Here is a 14134-nt window from a genome sequence, read left to right on the forward strand (position 1 = left end):
TATTACTTTAGCTTCTTGGCAGCCACTTTTAGTTGGTTTTGTGGCCTCTTATTCCACAGAGTTTAGAAATTGGCCAATACCTTGAGGGCAAAAGCTACATAGATTTTGTTTCCCTAGCTCAGTGAGATGCTGATAGCTATAGGCTTCCATTTTTTGCTTGACCTCTATATTTGATGCCACGAACTGGCAAATGCTAAATGGAAAAAAGAGGCAGAGAAGGTCTTGTTCGCCACAACTTGTTTTCCTTTCCTCTGGGATCTTAGACCCTCAAGTCCTGGCTGTGTTGGTTGTTCCCGAGTGCCTTCAAGCAGCTGTTGAATTTTATCAGCTTTTATAATTGTTCCTGATGGAAAGCTTTGTGTGATACAAGCTACAATGTCATAGCCAGAAACAGAAGTCTATTCACTCATCACATTTTAGTCATATATCAAAATCCATTAAAATAATATAATTTTAGGACTGAAGAAATTCAGTAATGTCTGAAGGGAGAAATACCAGATGAGTAAAAATTGTCAACAGAAGAAAACTTAAAATTAAATGACCTTTTAGAAGGCCAGAAGACTCTTAAATTTATTTTTAATAATCTGAAATATGGAATACTTTATACAAATATCAAGTGAAATATTTGGGCTTTATCAAGATCTCCCTTTGATAATATAAAACTAGTGCTGGGACTTCCCTGGTGGCGCAGTGGCTAAGAATCAGCCTGCCAATGCAGGCGACACGGGTTTGAGCCCTGGTCCGGGAAGATCCCACATGCCACGGAGCAACTAAGCCCATGTGCCACATCTACTGAGCCTGCGCTCTAGAACCCGTGAGCCATGACTACTGAGCCAGTGTGCCACAACTGCTGAAGCCTGTGCACCTAGACCCCATACTCCGCAGCAAGAGAAGTCACTGCAATGAGAAGCCCGCACACTGCAAAGAAGAGCAGCATAAGCCCGCACACAGTAACAAAGACCCAGTGCAGCCAAAAATAAATAAATTAAATAAATAAATAAATAAATAAATAAATAAATAAATAAATAAATAAATAAAAAAAACTAGTGCTGCATTCAGAGCAGTTTACTATACGGTATGCTTAAATGTGAATTGACGGTCTAATTACAAGAAATAAAAAGAGCCGTAGGAAACAAAGTATAAAGATGATCTTACATAAGTATAAAGCCTGAACCAGTTTATGTTTAAATGTACCTTGTTAGTTTCCGTTTCCTTTTGGCAGCAGCAGTCATTGCCATGTAGGATGGTACTATGCTTGGTATAGGCAGAGAATGTTTAGTTGAGAATGAAGAAGGGGCAAGCCTGTATATTAAATAACGAAAAATAAAAAGAGTAATTTTGATTTGTACTATGGAGAAAAAAGGGGGCATACACTTCCATAATTAGAACATCATTTTGTCTTAATACATAAAGGAAAACATTATTCAATACTATAAACTTCCCTTGATTGCCTGGGGTTTTCTTTTCTCTTTTTAAAACCATAGATAGATTTCTGCATTCCCACAGCATAGAAAGGTGAAGGTATCATTCTTCCCATATTTAGATTCATTTTGAATATACATATTAAGTGAGAAGGATATGTTTTTGCTTGGATGACATGCAGTCAACCATACCTTAGACTTACGACTATTTCAGAGTGAGATGAGGTTTGCTAAACATCAATAGAAACTGTGGTATTTCCTTTAGTGAAGATATTAACAAATAATAATAAACAATTGGTAATCATCCATTGATGGCTTGTAACATCTTAACTCTGGAGTATGAAGAACAAACTAAATATATCTTAAGGTCTCCTCTAGCCTAACAAGGGTCAATCAACTTAAGTTTTAAAATTAAAGACTTCACAATATTGTGTTAATGGATTAATATTTAGAGAGAAAGACAATTAAAATTTAATGAAGGTAAAAACACGGACTTTTGTAATCAAGATAGCATACTTCATCTATGAAACAGATCTTAAACACAGCTACAGAGGAAAAAGAAAGCTAATAGTTTAAAGGCTATGTAAATAAAACAAAAGAAGAATTGGCAAATAGTCCTGTGTACCTTTGTAAAATGTTGTTGTTTGGTAGTGATTCTTGTTCAGGTAATTTACTTTTCAAGCTCTTGGTGTCTTCACATATAATAAATGTAGTCTCCAAATCCTCCTCGCCATATTCTTTTCTCTTGCTGAGAGGGATATCTACTTCACACAACATTTTCAGAGAATTCTCACTGTTTGTATTTGAGTTGATGGCCTGAAAACTGGTAGTATGTGATGATGATTTTAATAGGGTCACTGAAGATGGATATTGAGAAGTTTTTCTACAGTCTTCTGGAGTATACACAATGGGTTGAAGTTCTCTGCTGAGGGAATCATTGAGCTGCATATTTTCAGACAGTGTAGATTTTGGGGGATGTTTTGCTTTCAAGGGAGAAGGCATTAATTTTCTTCGGATTCTTTTTTGTGGAGGAATTTTAAGCAGATTAGATTCACTCGAAGATGTGCCTATTCAACAAAATTAAAAAGAAGTTCAATAATGTTGCCTAAATAGTTTTCCAATAACCATACCAGTTAAGAGAAGGGAAAAAAAGAGCTAATAATAAGTATATTTTCTGCCAAATTGATAAAAATTTAAAAGAAAATAAGTTGGAAAGAAAAAAAGTTATTGCTAATAACGTTAAAGTTAATAAACTCATTATAAAGAAATTCTACAACAGAAAATAGATACTAAGTAGCTAATATCAATATTAATTTATAGATACAGCTATCTTGAGATACTGGGCAATTATGAAAATAAACTGCATCCAGTAAATGTATACATTTCTCTAAGGATCTGTACTTGACCCTCTTATTCTATACTCTTATTTCTTTTCTTTTTCTTTTTTAAATTGAAGTATAGTTGGTTTACAACATTGTTAGTTTCTGGTGTACAGCAAATTGATTCAGTTTTATATATATATATTCTTTTTCGGATTCTTTTCCATTATAGTTTATTATAAGACATTGAATATAGTTACCTGTGCTATACAGTAGGACCTTGTTGTTCACCTATTTTACATACAGTAGTTTTTAATCTGCTAATCTCAAACTCCTAATTTATCCCTACCCCTCCTTTCCCCTTTGGTAACCATAAATGTGTTTTTTATGTCTGGGAGTCTTTCTGTTTTGTAAATAAGTTCATTTGTATCTTTTTTCTTATATTCCACATTTAAGTGTTATCATATGATATTTGTCTTTCTCTGACTTACTTCACTTAGTATGATAATCTCTAAGTCCATCCATGTTGCTGAAAATGGCATTATCTCATTCTTTTTTCATGGCGATACACTCGCGTTTCTAATTATTCTCTTGCCACTACCTTCTCAGTCACGTGCGTCCCACATAACTAGATTTTTATCTTTTCCTTGATTTTCCCAATCTTCACCAATCCTGCATCTTTTACACTTACAGTTAAAACATAATTCTGATCATGTCATTCTCCTGATTAATGATGTTTAGTAAGCTTTAAACAGAAACATAATGTCCAGAGATTTTTAGTAGGGGAATTCTTGTTCCTTGCTCCAAAATTAAGAGACAAATTGTTTTGTTTGAACTTAAGTGTGAACTCCCACAATACTAGACATGCTTAAATATTTAAGTACATAAAGATTTCTCACTTTCTTTTAGTGTACAAAATAATGACTTGATTACATACATAACAATAATCTTGATCAGCTCCAGTGTACTTATGCTGCATTTTTTAATTAATATATTTTTTTCCTGCTTTGCCTATTTCATTCTGGTAAACTTCATGGTGCCTGACACAAAGTAACTCTGCTTGGAGTGTGCTGTCCAGGGAAGAAACTATAATGTGTATTTCTCACCATGTTTTCAAATCAGGCAGTAAAATTCCCAACTGATGTTATATTTGCTTTACAATATAATAATAACTTAAGTAACACTGAAAGCTGAATAAAATAAGTGCTATGTATTTCAATAAAGCAATTCAAACTTTCAACCAAGTTAGAAAATACATTTATAACAATCAGCAACAGTACATGCATTATTCTTATTACATTAGTTGACAGTAGACTCTGCTGTGGCTAGGTTGACAATTACCCTCTAGGAAATACAATTTAAAAACAGGAAGAAAAATATGATCTCTGTTCTACTAAGGAATTTTACTTTTCTGAGAACTAGATAAATGAGATCCAGATCTTAAAATAATTTTCCACTCCCTTTAACATGACATTTGTCAAATTTTCCATTACCAGATATTTTTATACTAATGCTGCAGTGTAAAGACAGTAACTTTTCTCCACTGTGCTGCTACCACCAATTTGGTGGCTATTAATAGCTGGAAGATTAACTTCTTTTCCCAGGAGAGGGAGCAGGGGTATGTAGAGGATAGAAAACTATATCGAGGATAGAAAACTGAATTGGGAGTCAGGAGACTTGGATTCTATTTCTGGCTTCACCAACAACTCACTGAGTGACCTTGGGCAACTCACTTAAGCAGTGTGGGCATTAATACCCCCTAGAAAAAAGGGGATACTATCTTTCTATGTACAGGGATTTTCTAGAATTAGATAATATCTATAAAATATTTAGGGCTCAAGGAAAGGCTCTAGAAATATAGGCTTCAACTGTTAGCATTACGACGTTCACAGGGTAAGCTGTAATTTACTTTCCAGTATTCCATCAATACCCAGCACACCATTATCACCAAAAGAATATATTTCAAACAATATATTGTTTGAATATATTTCACTTTCAGTTTATCAGATATCCAGTTTATCAAGGCTGATGATAAACTGTAATATAAACCAAAGATACTGTTAAAGCAGGCATACCTAAGTGTTATTTGAACATGCAGGCGTCGTAACAACATTCTAAAATTTAGAACACAATGGACCATGAAATCTCAAGGGATAAGGATTATCCAGAGTAACTATTTTTCTTGTGCATATCTACAGCGGGATAATCTCTGGAGTGGCAGTGGGCAAATTCCCATGATGGTGGACCATGTTTTCTCTATTGTTTATAAACAGCATGAAAAGGGGGGGGGGTTCTTCCATAACACACCAAAAAAAAAAAAATCTACCTGTTCTTTGGGATAATCTAAACATACATCCAATATCAAATTTTGATATGATCAGACTAAGTAACAGTTTGCAGTAAAAGCAATAGTAATCTTACAATGACATTCTCTTTAGCTATAATTCTGCTCTCCTGATAGGATATGATAACTTGACGGAGAAACATGAAGATGTGGCTGATAACGGACTCACATACCACTGTTTTACTGGATCTGAAAGGAGAGATGCTACAGACACACAGCATGTACAAAATACAAATCCAGGGGGTTCTTTTCTTTCTATCCTCTCAATTATTAAGTACAGATAAAATAAAAAGAGAGCAGAAAATAGATGGTCAATTCAGAACTACTTAGGCTGACTAGTTGCTAAGAAAGGTTCGGAAGATAATCAGAGCAAAATAAGATTTAAAGGCTTAAATAAAAATTAGACAGTCAATTCACTGTAACTGTAAGGGGATAATGATTCCATTTATTCCTGAAGACTAAAAGAGCATGATAAACAACATGAAATTTCATTTTGAATACAACATCCAGAATATATAAATACAACTATATAATAAATAGTCATTCCCCTTTAGTTAGGCAAGAATACTTTAAGTGGGTATGGCAAACTGGAGGGTGCTGGATTAGAGGCTACAACAACCACTGGATATGCTAGGTCTATGTCTATAAAAGAGATCTGCTGTACTTTTCCATTAGAGGATGTGCAGTAACTTTCCAGAAAAGCAGGCTTGGGGAGTCTGTATTTTCCCCTGATTCAGCCTGGGAAAATACTATCTAACAAGATTCTGTAATTCTTTGGCCTACAGAGTGGAAATGACAAAGAAGGAACCTGGAGGAAGATTATAATTCCTTTAAAAAGGGCCCATAAAATGAGAAAAGGAATCATGTAGTTAAGGACTTTCAGAACAAGGGACTCTAATAGGTAATGGTAGTCAATGAAATACCTCAGCAATAGAAGTGCCACACAGGAGGTGACAGGACATTAAAAATGCATTGTTATAAGGTAAGCTCTTATAAATTGGGATGGAAAAGATTGGCAGCTGCTCGGGAGGATAGCAAGTCTTCTCTCCAGGGTCTCTCCATCTAAAGAACCAGCCTACCACATCATATACTAAGGATAGAAGGTAGCAGGTATCCTATGTTCCGAAAAATTTTGTTATTTCTAGACCATGTCTTGGAACTTTAATTCTCCAACACAGTGTAGGTATACTGCATTTCTATTGCTCTGAAATGGTTATGATCCATGGTTATGTGAATATGACTTGTTGAAATTCATGTCCAAATAATAACAATAACCATAACGTCCAGATCTTTAAAAGAAGTTACTACTATTATTTTCAATATGGTATCAACGTTTATTTGATTAATGAAAAAAAAAAGGCTGTAGTCAGCTATGGAACAAGAAAAACAACCTAAGAGGACTGCATGTGCATAAAAAGATTCACTGTTTGTTCATTCATCGAGTATTAAGCACTGCCATGTTCCAGACCTTTTCTAGGTATTGAGAATATAGCAGCAAACAGAACAGTTAAGAATTTACATTTCTTAGGGGAGAAGGCAGAAAAATAAATTATCTTAATATGTTAATAATGATATATAAGTCGTAAAGACAGTAAGACAGAAACGTGGAGTAGAGGGTGATGGGAGATAGGAGGGGTGTGATTTATGATGGCCAGGGAAGGTGATTCTAAGAATGGTATATGTGATCTGAGACTTGAATGGCTATGAAGGAGTCAGGCCTACAAAGATCTGGGGAAAGAGGTAGAGGAAACAGGAAGCACAAGACCCAGTGGCAACAATAAATTTGTTGAGCTCAAGGAAACGAGAGAAGGCTAGTGTGATTGAAGTGTAGTGAGTTAGAGGGAGAGAAGAAATGAGAAGCTAGAGATATTGAAAGAGGCCAGCCTGTGTTAGGATATATGGATAAGATAAGGGCTTGGATTTATTCCAAGTGCAAAGGGATATCTGTGGAGGATTCTAAGCATGGTTATGATGTGATCTGGTTTACATTTTAAAAAAGGATTGTTTTGCTTACTGTGTGGAGAAGAGAATATGAATGGGTAAGAGAGGAAACAAGGAACAAGAACAGTAACAAGACTATTGCTATAGCTCAGGCAAGAAATAACAAGAGCTTGGACTCCAGTGGTAGTAGTAGTGATAGATGTGGGAAGGGTGTGGTAATCAAATAATTAGATAAAAATTATATAAAGTAAATCCAGAATGTATGTAGTAACATACATAGGTGTGATTAGGTGTCTGACAATCAGGAATAAAGATAAGGAGTTCACACAAAGGAGTAGTATATATTAATTTTATACCATTTAACAGAAATTGAAAACTTTCCATAAAACCATGAACCATTTGACATGCACAATTACAGAAAAGTTCAAAAGGTCCTAAATATCATCCCTCAAATTTGGCATTCTCTTCTTACTGACATTCCCTGCTCCCAGCCCCCACTCATCAGGCTTGAAGTCCTGTCCCCTTGAGGAGCTCTGATCCAAGTGAATTCAGGTGTCTTAAAACCTGCTTCCTTCCCTCTCTGGTCTGGATACTCATGGACTTGAGGCAGCAGGTGCTCTTTGGGGCTTGAGGATATGAGTTCTTAGTTAGAGATGATGGGTGTTATTATCATGCTGGGGTAGGGAAAAGGAAGGAAGGAGAGTGAGGCTAAGTAGGAAATGGTTCTAGAACAAGGGTGGCAGACAGAAGAAAATTTATTGAAAATGGATTTTGGCTCCTAGGAAGTTGTACAAAAAGCAATGTGAGGGGAAGATATAAGTTAATAGAGTGATGGGAAAGGGCATCTCCTTTTAGGTCAGGCACTCTACTTTCTCATCTCTAAACACCCTCAAACAACTGAAACATTTATCTTCACTTCCAGACATAGACATACTGCGATTTCAGACACAAGTGCTGACTGCTTCACTCCCAATATCTTGTTAATTATCTTGTGCATTCAATTCCTTAAAAAGGAGCCAATGCATTTAAAATCCATGTTTAGCGAAGCCTTGAAAATGAAAAACCTGGTCTTGTAGTGAATGCATCAATCAAGTAATATATGATATACATGATATTAGAACCTTTTCTTTTTGGTAGGGGCAGAAGATAGAAAGGCACTGAATACTTAAACTTCTCACTAGAAGCTCCAGTCCTTGGTTGGCTCCGCCTTAAATGTCTCACCTTAGAAACACCCGTAGTACAAGAAGAGATATGAAGGTTAACTTTGTAAAAGAAAACCAGTTTTAACCAAGGTGGTAATCTGAGTAGGGGTATGTAGCTCCCCTTCCAGATTCCCTTTAAAATGACCATATAATAGAAATAGGAGAAAACTTGCTCTAATGTTGGTAATAAGAGAAGAGTATCATCTGCACACCAGGACAGTAGAGGACCTTATGAGAAATATTGTGTAGCTAGAACTGGAGAAAAGGAAGGCATAGAGATAATAACTTATAATTTCCCCACTTCATCCTTCATATTTTACAGATTATCTGCTAATTTTGGAAAATGTCCCATGAAATGAAGCAGTAAAGAAATTTAAATACAGCATGACCCCAATTTTGAACAAAAACAAAAACCCCATCAAAACCAAATCAAAGCATGTACATACAGACCCCATGAGCGAAAAGGGGGGAAAAGTCACAGAAAACAGAGCAGAAGGAAATATGGCTCATTAGCTGAAAGACCTAACTATGTACACAGAACACAACCAGGGTCACCAGATATTTGAGAGTATGTCTTTCAACATGATCATCAAGACATATGACTACATACAGGAAAAAAAAGTGAGAGGAAATAAATGAGTATATTAGGATAACCATAATTAATCTCTTCTGAGAAATGAGAAATTATTACATTCATGAAGCAAAACCAAAGTGCTATAAGAAGAAACACTGAATTATAAGAAAGAGTTCTTAGAAATTTAAAATGAGAGGAAAAAAAAAATAAAAGTTAAGGTTCTAAGATAAAGTGGAAGACATCTCCTAGAAAGAAGAACAAACAAACCAAAAGAGGTAAATACTAGAAAACAGATAATAGAATTAGAGGATCAATCCAGAAGATCCAACATCAGAATAATAAGTGTTCCAAAGACAGAACAGAAAGAAGGGCAGAAACATATTATGGAGGTTTATGTATGTAAGCATGTGGAAGTGCTTGAATACATATGTGAAAATTTCTCCGAGTGAAAGAATAAAGGTTTCCAGAGCAAAAGGTCCACAAACTGTTTGGCGTAATGAACTTAAAAAAGACTAACACCAAGGTATAGCATTGTGACATTTCAGAATACCAAGGATCCCAAAATCTTCCTGGGAGAAAAAGTCCCACACAAAGTATGAAGAATAAAAATGGCATGACAGTTAATGGCAACACTGGAATCTAGAAATCAATGGGGCAATGTCTTCACAGTTCTTAGAAAAATCATTTCCAATCTGGAATTCCATACCTAGTCAATCAGAAAATAAAAATATTGCTGTACATCCAAAAAAATTTTACTTCCTATGCACCCATTCTCCAGAATTTCTTGGAGGATGTACTTCCGTAGAATAAAGGTGGACAACAAGAAAGATGGGAAAAAATGCAAATACTACATACAGAAACCATAAAGCTGTACAAGAAAGAGAATTTATACACTTCTTAGCTCAACAGAGAATGATATTTACTTGATAACACTCTAGAGATTTATTTTTAAAAAGGTGAAAAACTGTTTTGGCAAAAAAGGGGGAGAGGAGGAAATGTATATACATTGTAAAGGAGTTAAATCCTTTAAAATAAAATGAAATAAAAGTAAGTAAATATCTAAAATTGGAAAAATATAAAGAAATAAGAATTAGCAGTATAAATTTGAAATTTAGAAATTAGGAGGAAAAATCAAAAGAAATAGCTAAAAGGTGAATAAGAATTGGGAGTGGGCAGCAATGGGGCAAGGAATACTTACACAAATATTATAGTACTTGCTAGCTTTCTAAATTATGTGCAGGTATTACTTTTATAAAAATATAAACTGAATTTTAAAAGGAGGTGGAGGTGAAGAGGGGGGAAAAAAGGAGGGGGCAGGGGGAGAGGGGAGAGACGGACAGACACACATACATGCACACACATGCAGAAGCTTTTAATGAAAAGAAAAATGGTTAAACTTTGGGGCTATAAAAGGAAAGAGCAGTCCAAAATCACATCTCTTGCTTGTCCTGGGATAGCTTTACCCCAAATCTGTGGACTCTGAGTGGGGTCAAACTAGCCAAAGCTATGAGTCTAACTGAAACATGCAAGCAGGTAACATGAAGTGGAATTGGCAATCAAATAGAAGGGCAAAATGAACATTCTAGGCCTAGGGAAGGTGGGAAAGATCTTTTATTTAGCCCCATTCTCCACTGGCTTACCATCTCACTCTCCTACTTATGTTTTCCCTAGCATGCAACAAAAAGGAAGGCAGGACAGTTATCTACCTAGTAATTTAAAGAGGGCCAATAAAAATGTGAATCAATCAGCAAAAATAAATCATTCAATATGGTGAGAATGAGCAGAATGGATTTAAAGTCATGAGTCCCAGGAATGAAGGAAAATTCCTCTTATGCAGGGAAGAGGTAAACCACTTGTGAAATCTGAATGTTAGCATGTGTAATTCTGATATGCTTTAAAGTTTATAGCACATAATAAATAGTAGAAATAAAAATAAAGCTTAGATAGCAAAAATTCTAAGAAATGAAAAATATATTTTGTATGAGGACATGGATTTAATCAGTTTGCTTTCAGATATTTTAAGTGTCCTAAAGGCCTCTAGCTTTAATGATATTTCTTATACCTATCTTTATCTTTACATTTAGATTCCATACGAAGGTAAGATATACTTTAATTTCTTCACAGGTCTGTTGAGATATTCAGATGATTAAACAGAGAGGATACCACTTTAAGGATCAAGACATTTTCTATTATTGTTTTCAAATTAACTAGAATACATATAATTCTAAAGAACAGTTTGGGAACTTCCTGGAGAGAAAATGTTCATTGAAAAATAACTTTGGTATTGCTTTACTTATAAAGGTCTAACATAGTTATCTTGAAATTCAAGATGATCTCTTAAGGCTTTTTAACACCTCACATAGTTGAAGGCACATATTAATAAAATAACAATATAATGCACCCTATTGTTGTTTTTACAGTTATGAAGCCTTTTTAGCAAAAAATGCATAAACAATGCTAGAGATTTATTCATCAACTCCTTTAGGGAAGAGGTTTAGGGAAGAGGGTAGGCAATGAAAGTTATATGATTAAATAATATAACTTTCCAAAATGACTATGTCCTACAATTTAGACCAGGATTTGAAAAGTGATCAGAGACAGATCAGAGCTAATGAAAGACATAGAAAAGTCTCTCTTCTAAACCCTAGGGTAAGTTTTGCTTAATGAATCCAATCCTAGTCTTTGTAATACTTAACCATTAATAGTTTAGGAAATGTCTTAAAATATTTATATGGTGCTTTAAGGCACCGTATATACATCTGAAAATGTGCATTTCAGGATAAAGTGGTTTAGCGTTCTATTTATCTGTTCCTACATTATGGCTAGAGATTCCCACTTCAAAACGTTTGTTTACTGTAAGTCCATAAAGAGACTTACAAAGGAAGTCAGAAAAAAAACATTTGTTGAGACTGCCAAGGTTTAGAAGCCTTTCAAAGTCTTTTAAGTATTAAAACCACTTTCAAAATTAACTCTAAATGCAAGTGCTAAAATTGTGGATAGTGAAAAAATACAATTTTCATCAGTAGTAGTCCAAATTCTAACACAATGTTACCTAGATTACAACATAAGAACATTAACATTTGTGTAGTCTGTGTAGCACTTTATAGAATAAAATATGCTATTAATATAAGCCACAGCTTAATATCAAAACAAAAACAGTAAAAATAGTAATAAAATTAGAATTAATTTGTCTGCTCACTAAATTATATTTGCTAAGTGGTTAAAAGAAATTATGAACAAATATTTGATGATTGGTTAAGTGGTTAATGAAGAAGTAAACACAGTTTAGATATTAATCTGCCATTTGCCATCATTCCCCCAAACTTCTGAAATTTTAAGGAATATGATCAACTAATGGCAGTGCAATAAAAGCAATAAATTAGATATTTTGACTTTGTTAGTGAAATACAGGAGAGTCTCATAAAGAAGTATATGAAAAAGACATTTGAGAAATTGCCTATACCTCAAGAGAAACATGTAAAAATGTATTTACTGGCTGCATTGTTCTTTAAGCTATTTAAGTCCACTTGTGAGCATAATCTAGTTTGCTTCATTATTTCAATCTTTCAGATATTTCATTTCTCCAAGAAGCTTATCCCACAGGTTTGGTTTAGGACTCTAAAATGTTTCCAGTAGAAAGCAGGAAAAAGACAGAGTTGTTTCATGTCTGTCTTTCTAAAAGTAGTTTTAAGAAATGTCAGTATATTTTTACTTTTAAAAGACTTTTTTACAATATTTATTTTTTGCTTATTATAAAAAATTTCCTTAACTAGGCCATAGGATTAAATGTTACATATATTAATATAGGCCACTTCTTATATGATGCTACTAATACACAAGGATATTACATAATTTAAGAAAATTATATATTATATAATATGCTAGTACATTAGTAGGAAAAAGAAATAAAGTGGTCGTGTAAACGAGCTAAATCTTCATCTCTTAGAATGAGTTGATAATACCTAAACATAGATGAATCAATAAACAGCAGTAAGCATACTGTTTAGAAATATTAGCTGAATACTAGAAATCTGTTATACATCATCCAACATGCATTTTAATAAAAAATAGGAAAAACAGACTTGTTTTATGTCTGTTTTCCTAAAAGTAGTTTTAGGAAATGTCAGTATATTTTTACTTTTAAATGAATTCCTTTAATTATTATAAGAAATGCCCTTAAATCAATGCATTATTAACAAGTCACATCTAAATAATTTTAAACCAATGCCCATTACAGAGGAAAAGGAACTTAAAACTTACACATAATGTTTCATAGTAGCAAAAAAAGAAAGGCCCAAGTAATAGAAACCCTTACTTTATGATGTTCTTACGTCATAAAAATCATATAGTTTAGCAATTTATATATTTACTGAATTTCCACTTTAAAATGGTTATACTAGTTCTTGATTAATTATAGACCGCCAGGAAAGTCACAGTGGGGTTCATCTCATACACAGAACCAGAATTTAGCACTATATGATCTTAATGTTCACTTAAACTTTCCTACTTTATAATTTGTTGCTCACAGCAAGAAAAGTGATATGCTCATATATCAATCGTATTTGTTGTTGGCAGAACTAAAGTCTCTTATTGATTTACCAGGGGCATTCAGGTAAAGAAACCAAGCAATACAAAGTAATAACATATATAAATATGATTAAAATGAAGACTTAAAAATTTTCTTCACAGACCCAAAAATATGAATAGAAGGCACTATTCCATTTCAACCCCTCAAAACTGAGATGTCATCTACCTACTACTACTAGAAGAAAGAAAACATAAATGTGAATTAAATAGATAAATACCTTTAAAATTTCAAGTTGGGTTACACAGAAATTAAAAACCACCATAAATAAGAGAAAAAAATGTACCATATATGGCAAAGTGTTTAAAGCTCTTGTCTGTATATCTATGTATATCTATGTATATACGTATGTGGTCATCTATCAAACAAAGTAAATAAGGAAAATGAAATAGAAAAATAAGACAAAGGAGATAAACAGGTAACTCAGAATGAAATACAAATGGACAAAAGCACATTAAAAAAAATATTCACCTTCTACCCCCCTTTATGGGGGTGGACTGTACACTTATAATAGTTCTGGAGAATAACCTGACAATGCATATCAAATGCTTTAAAAATGTACAGACCCTCTGACCTAACTATTCTACTTTTGGGGGTCTTAGCCTAAGGAAATAATTAAACAAGTCACAAAATATGCACACACATACACAGATGTTCAGTGGAGTGTTGCTTACAACAGCAAGAAAGGGAAAACAACTGAACGTTCATTAATAGGGGATTAGGTAAATATAATATGCAGGTAACAAAA

The 14134-nt window shown here is 33.9% G+C and overlaps 1 protein-coding gene across 3 annotated transcripts in view; it reads right to left on the reverse strand.

The window, feature by feature from the left end:
• Positions 1–14134, reverse strand: part of KIF18A (kinesin family member 18A) — a gene marked incomplete at its 3' end in the record, with an annotated part of 105028 nt that overhangs the window by 34837 nt on the left and 56057 nt on the right. For all 3 annotated transcript variants that reach the window (XM_081241333.1, XM_081241335.1, XM_081241334.1), the window contains exons 14-15: positions 2047–2488; positions 1195–1302 (exon numbers count right to left, since the gene is read on the reverse strand). In XM_081241333.1, the coding sequence (XP_081097459.1) occupies positions 1195–1302; positions 2047–2488 (550 nt within the window). The remainder of the gene's footprint in view (positions 1–1194; positions 1303–2046; positions 2489–14134) is intronic.

This window comes from Mesoplodon bidens (genome assembly GCF_964165515.1).
Source record: "Mesoplodon bidens genome assembly, chromosome: 7".
In the NCBI taxonomy this organism is placed as follows: domain Eukaryota; kingdom Metazoa; phylum Chordata; class Mammalia; order Artiodactyla; family Ziphiidae; genus Mesoplodon; species Mesoplodon bidens.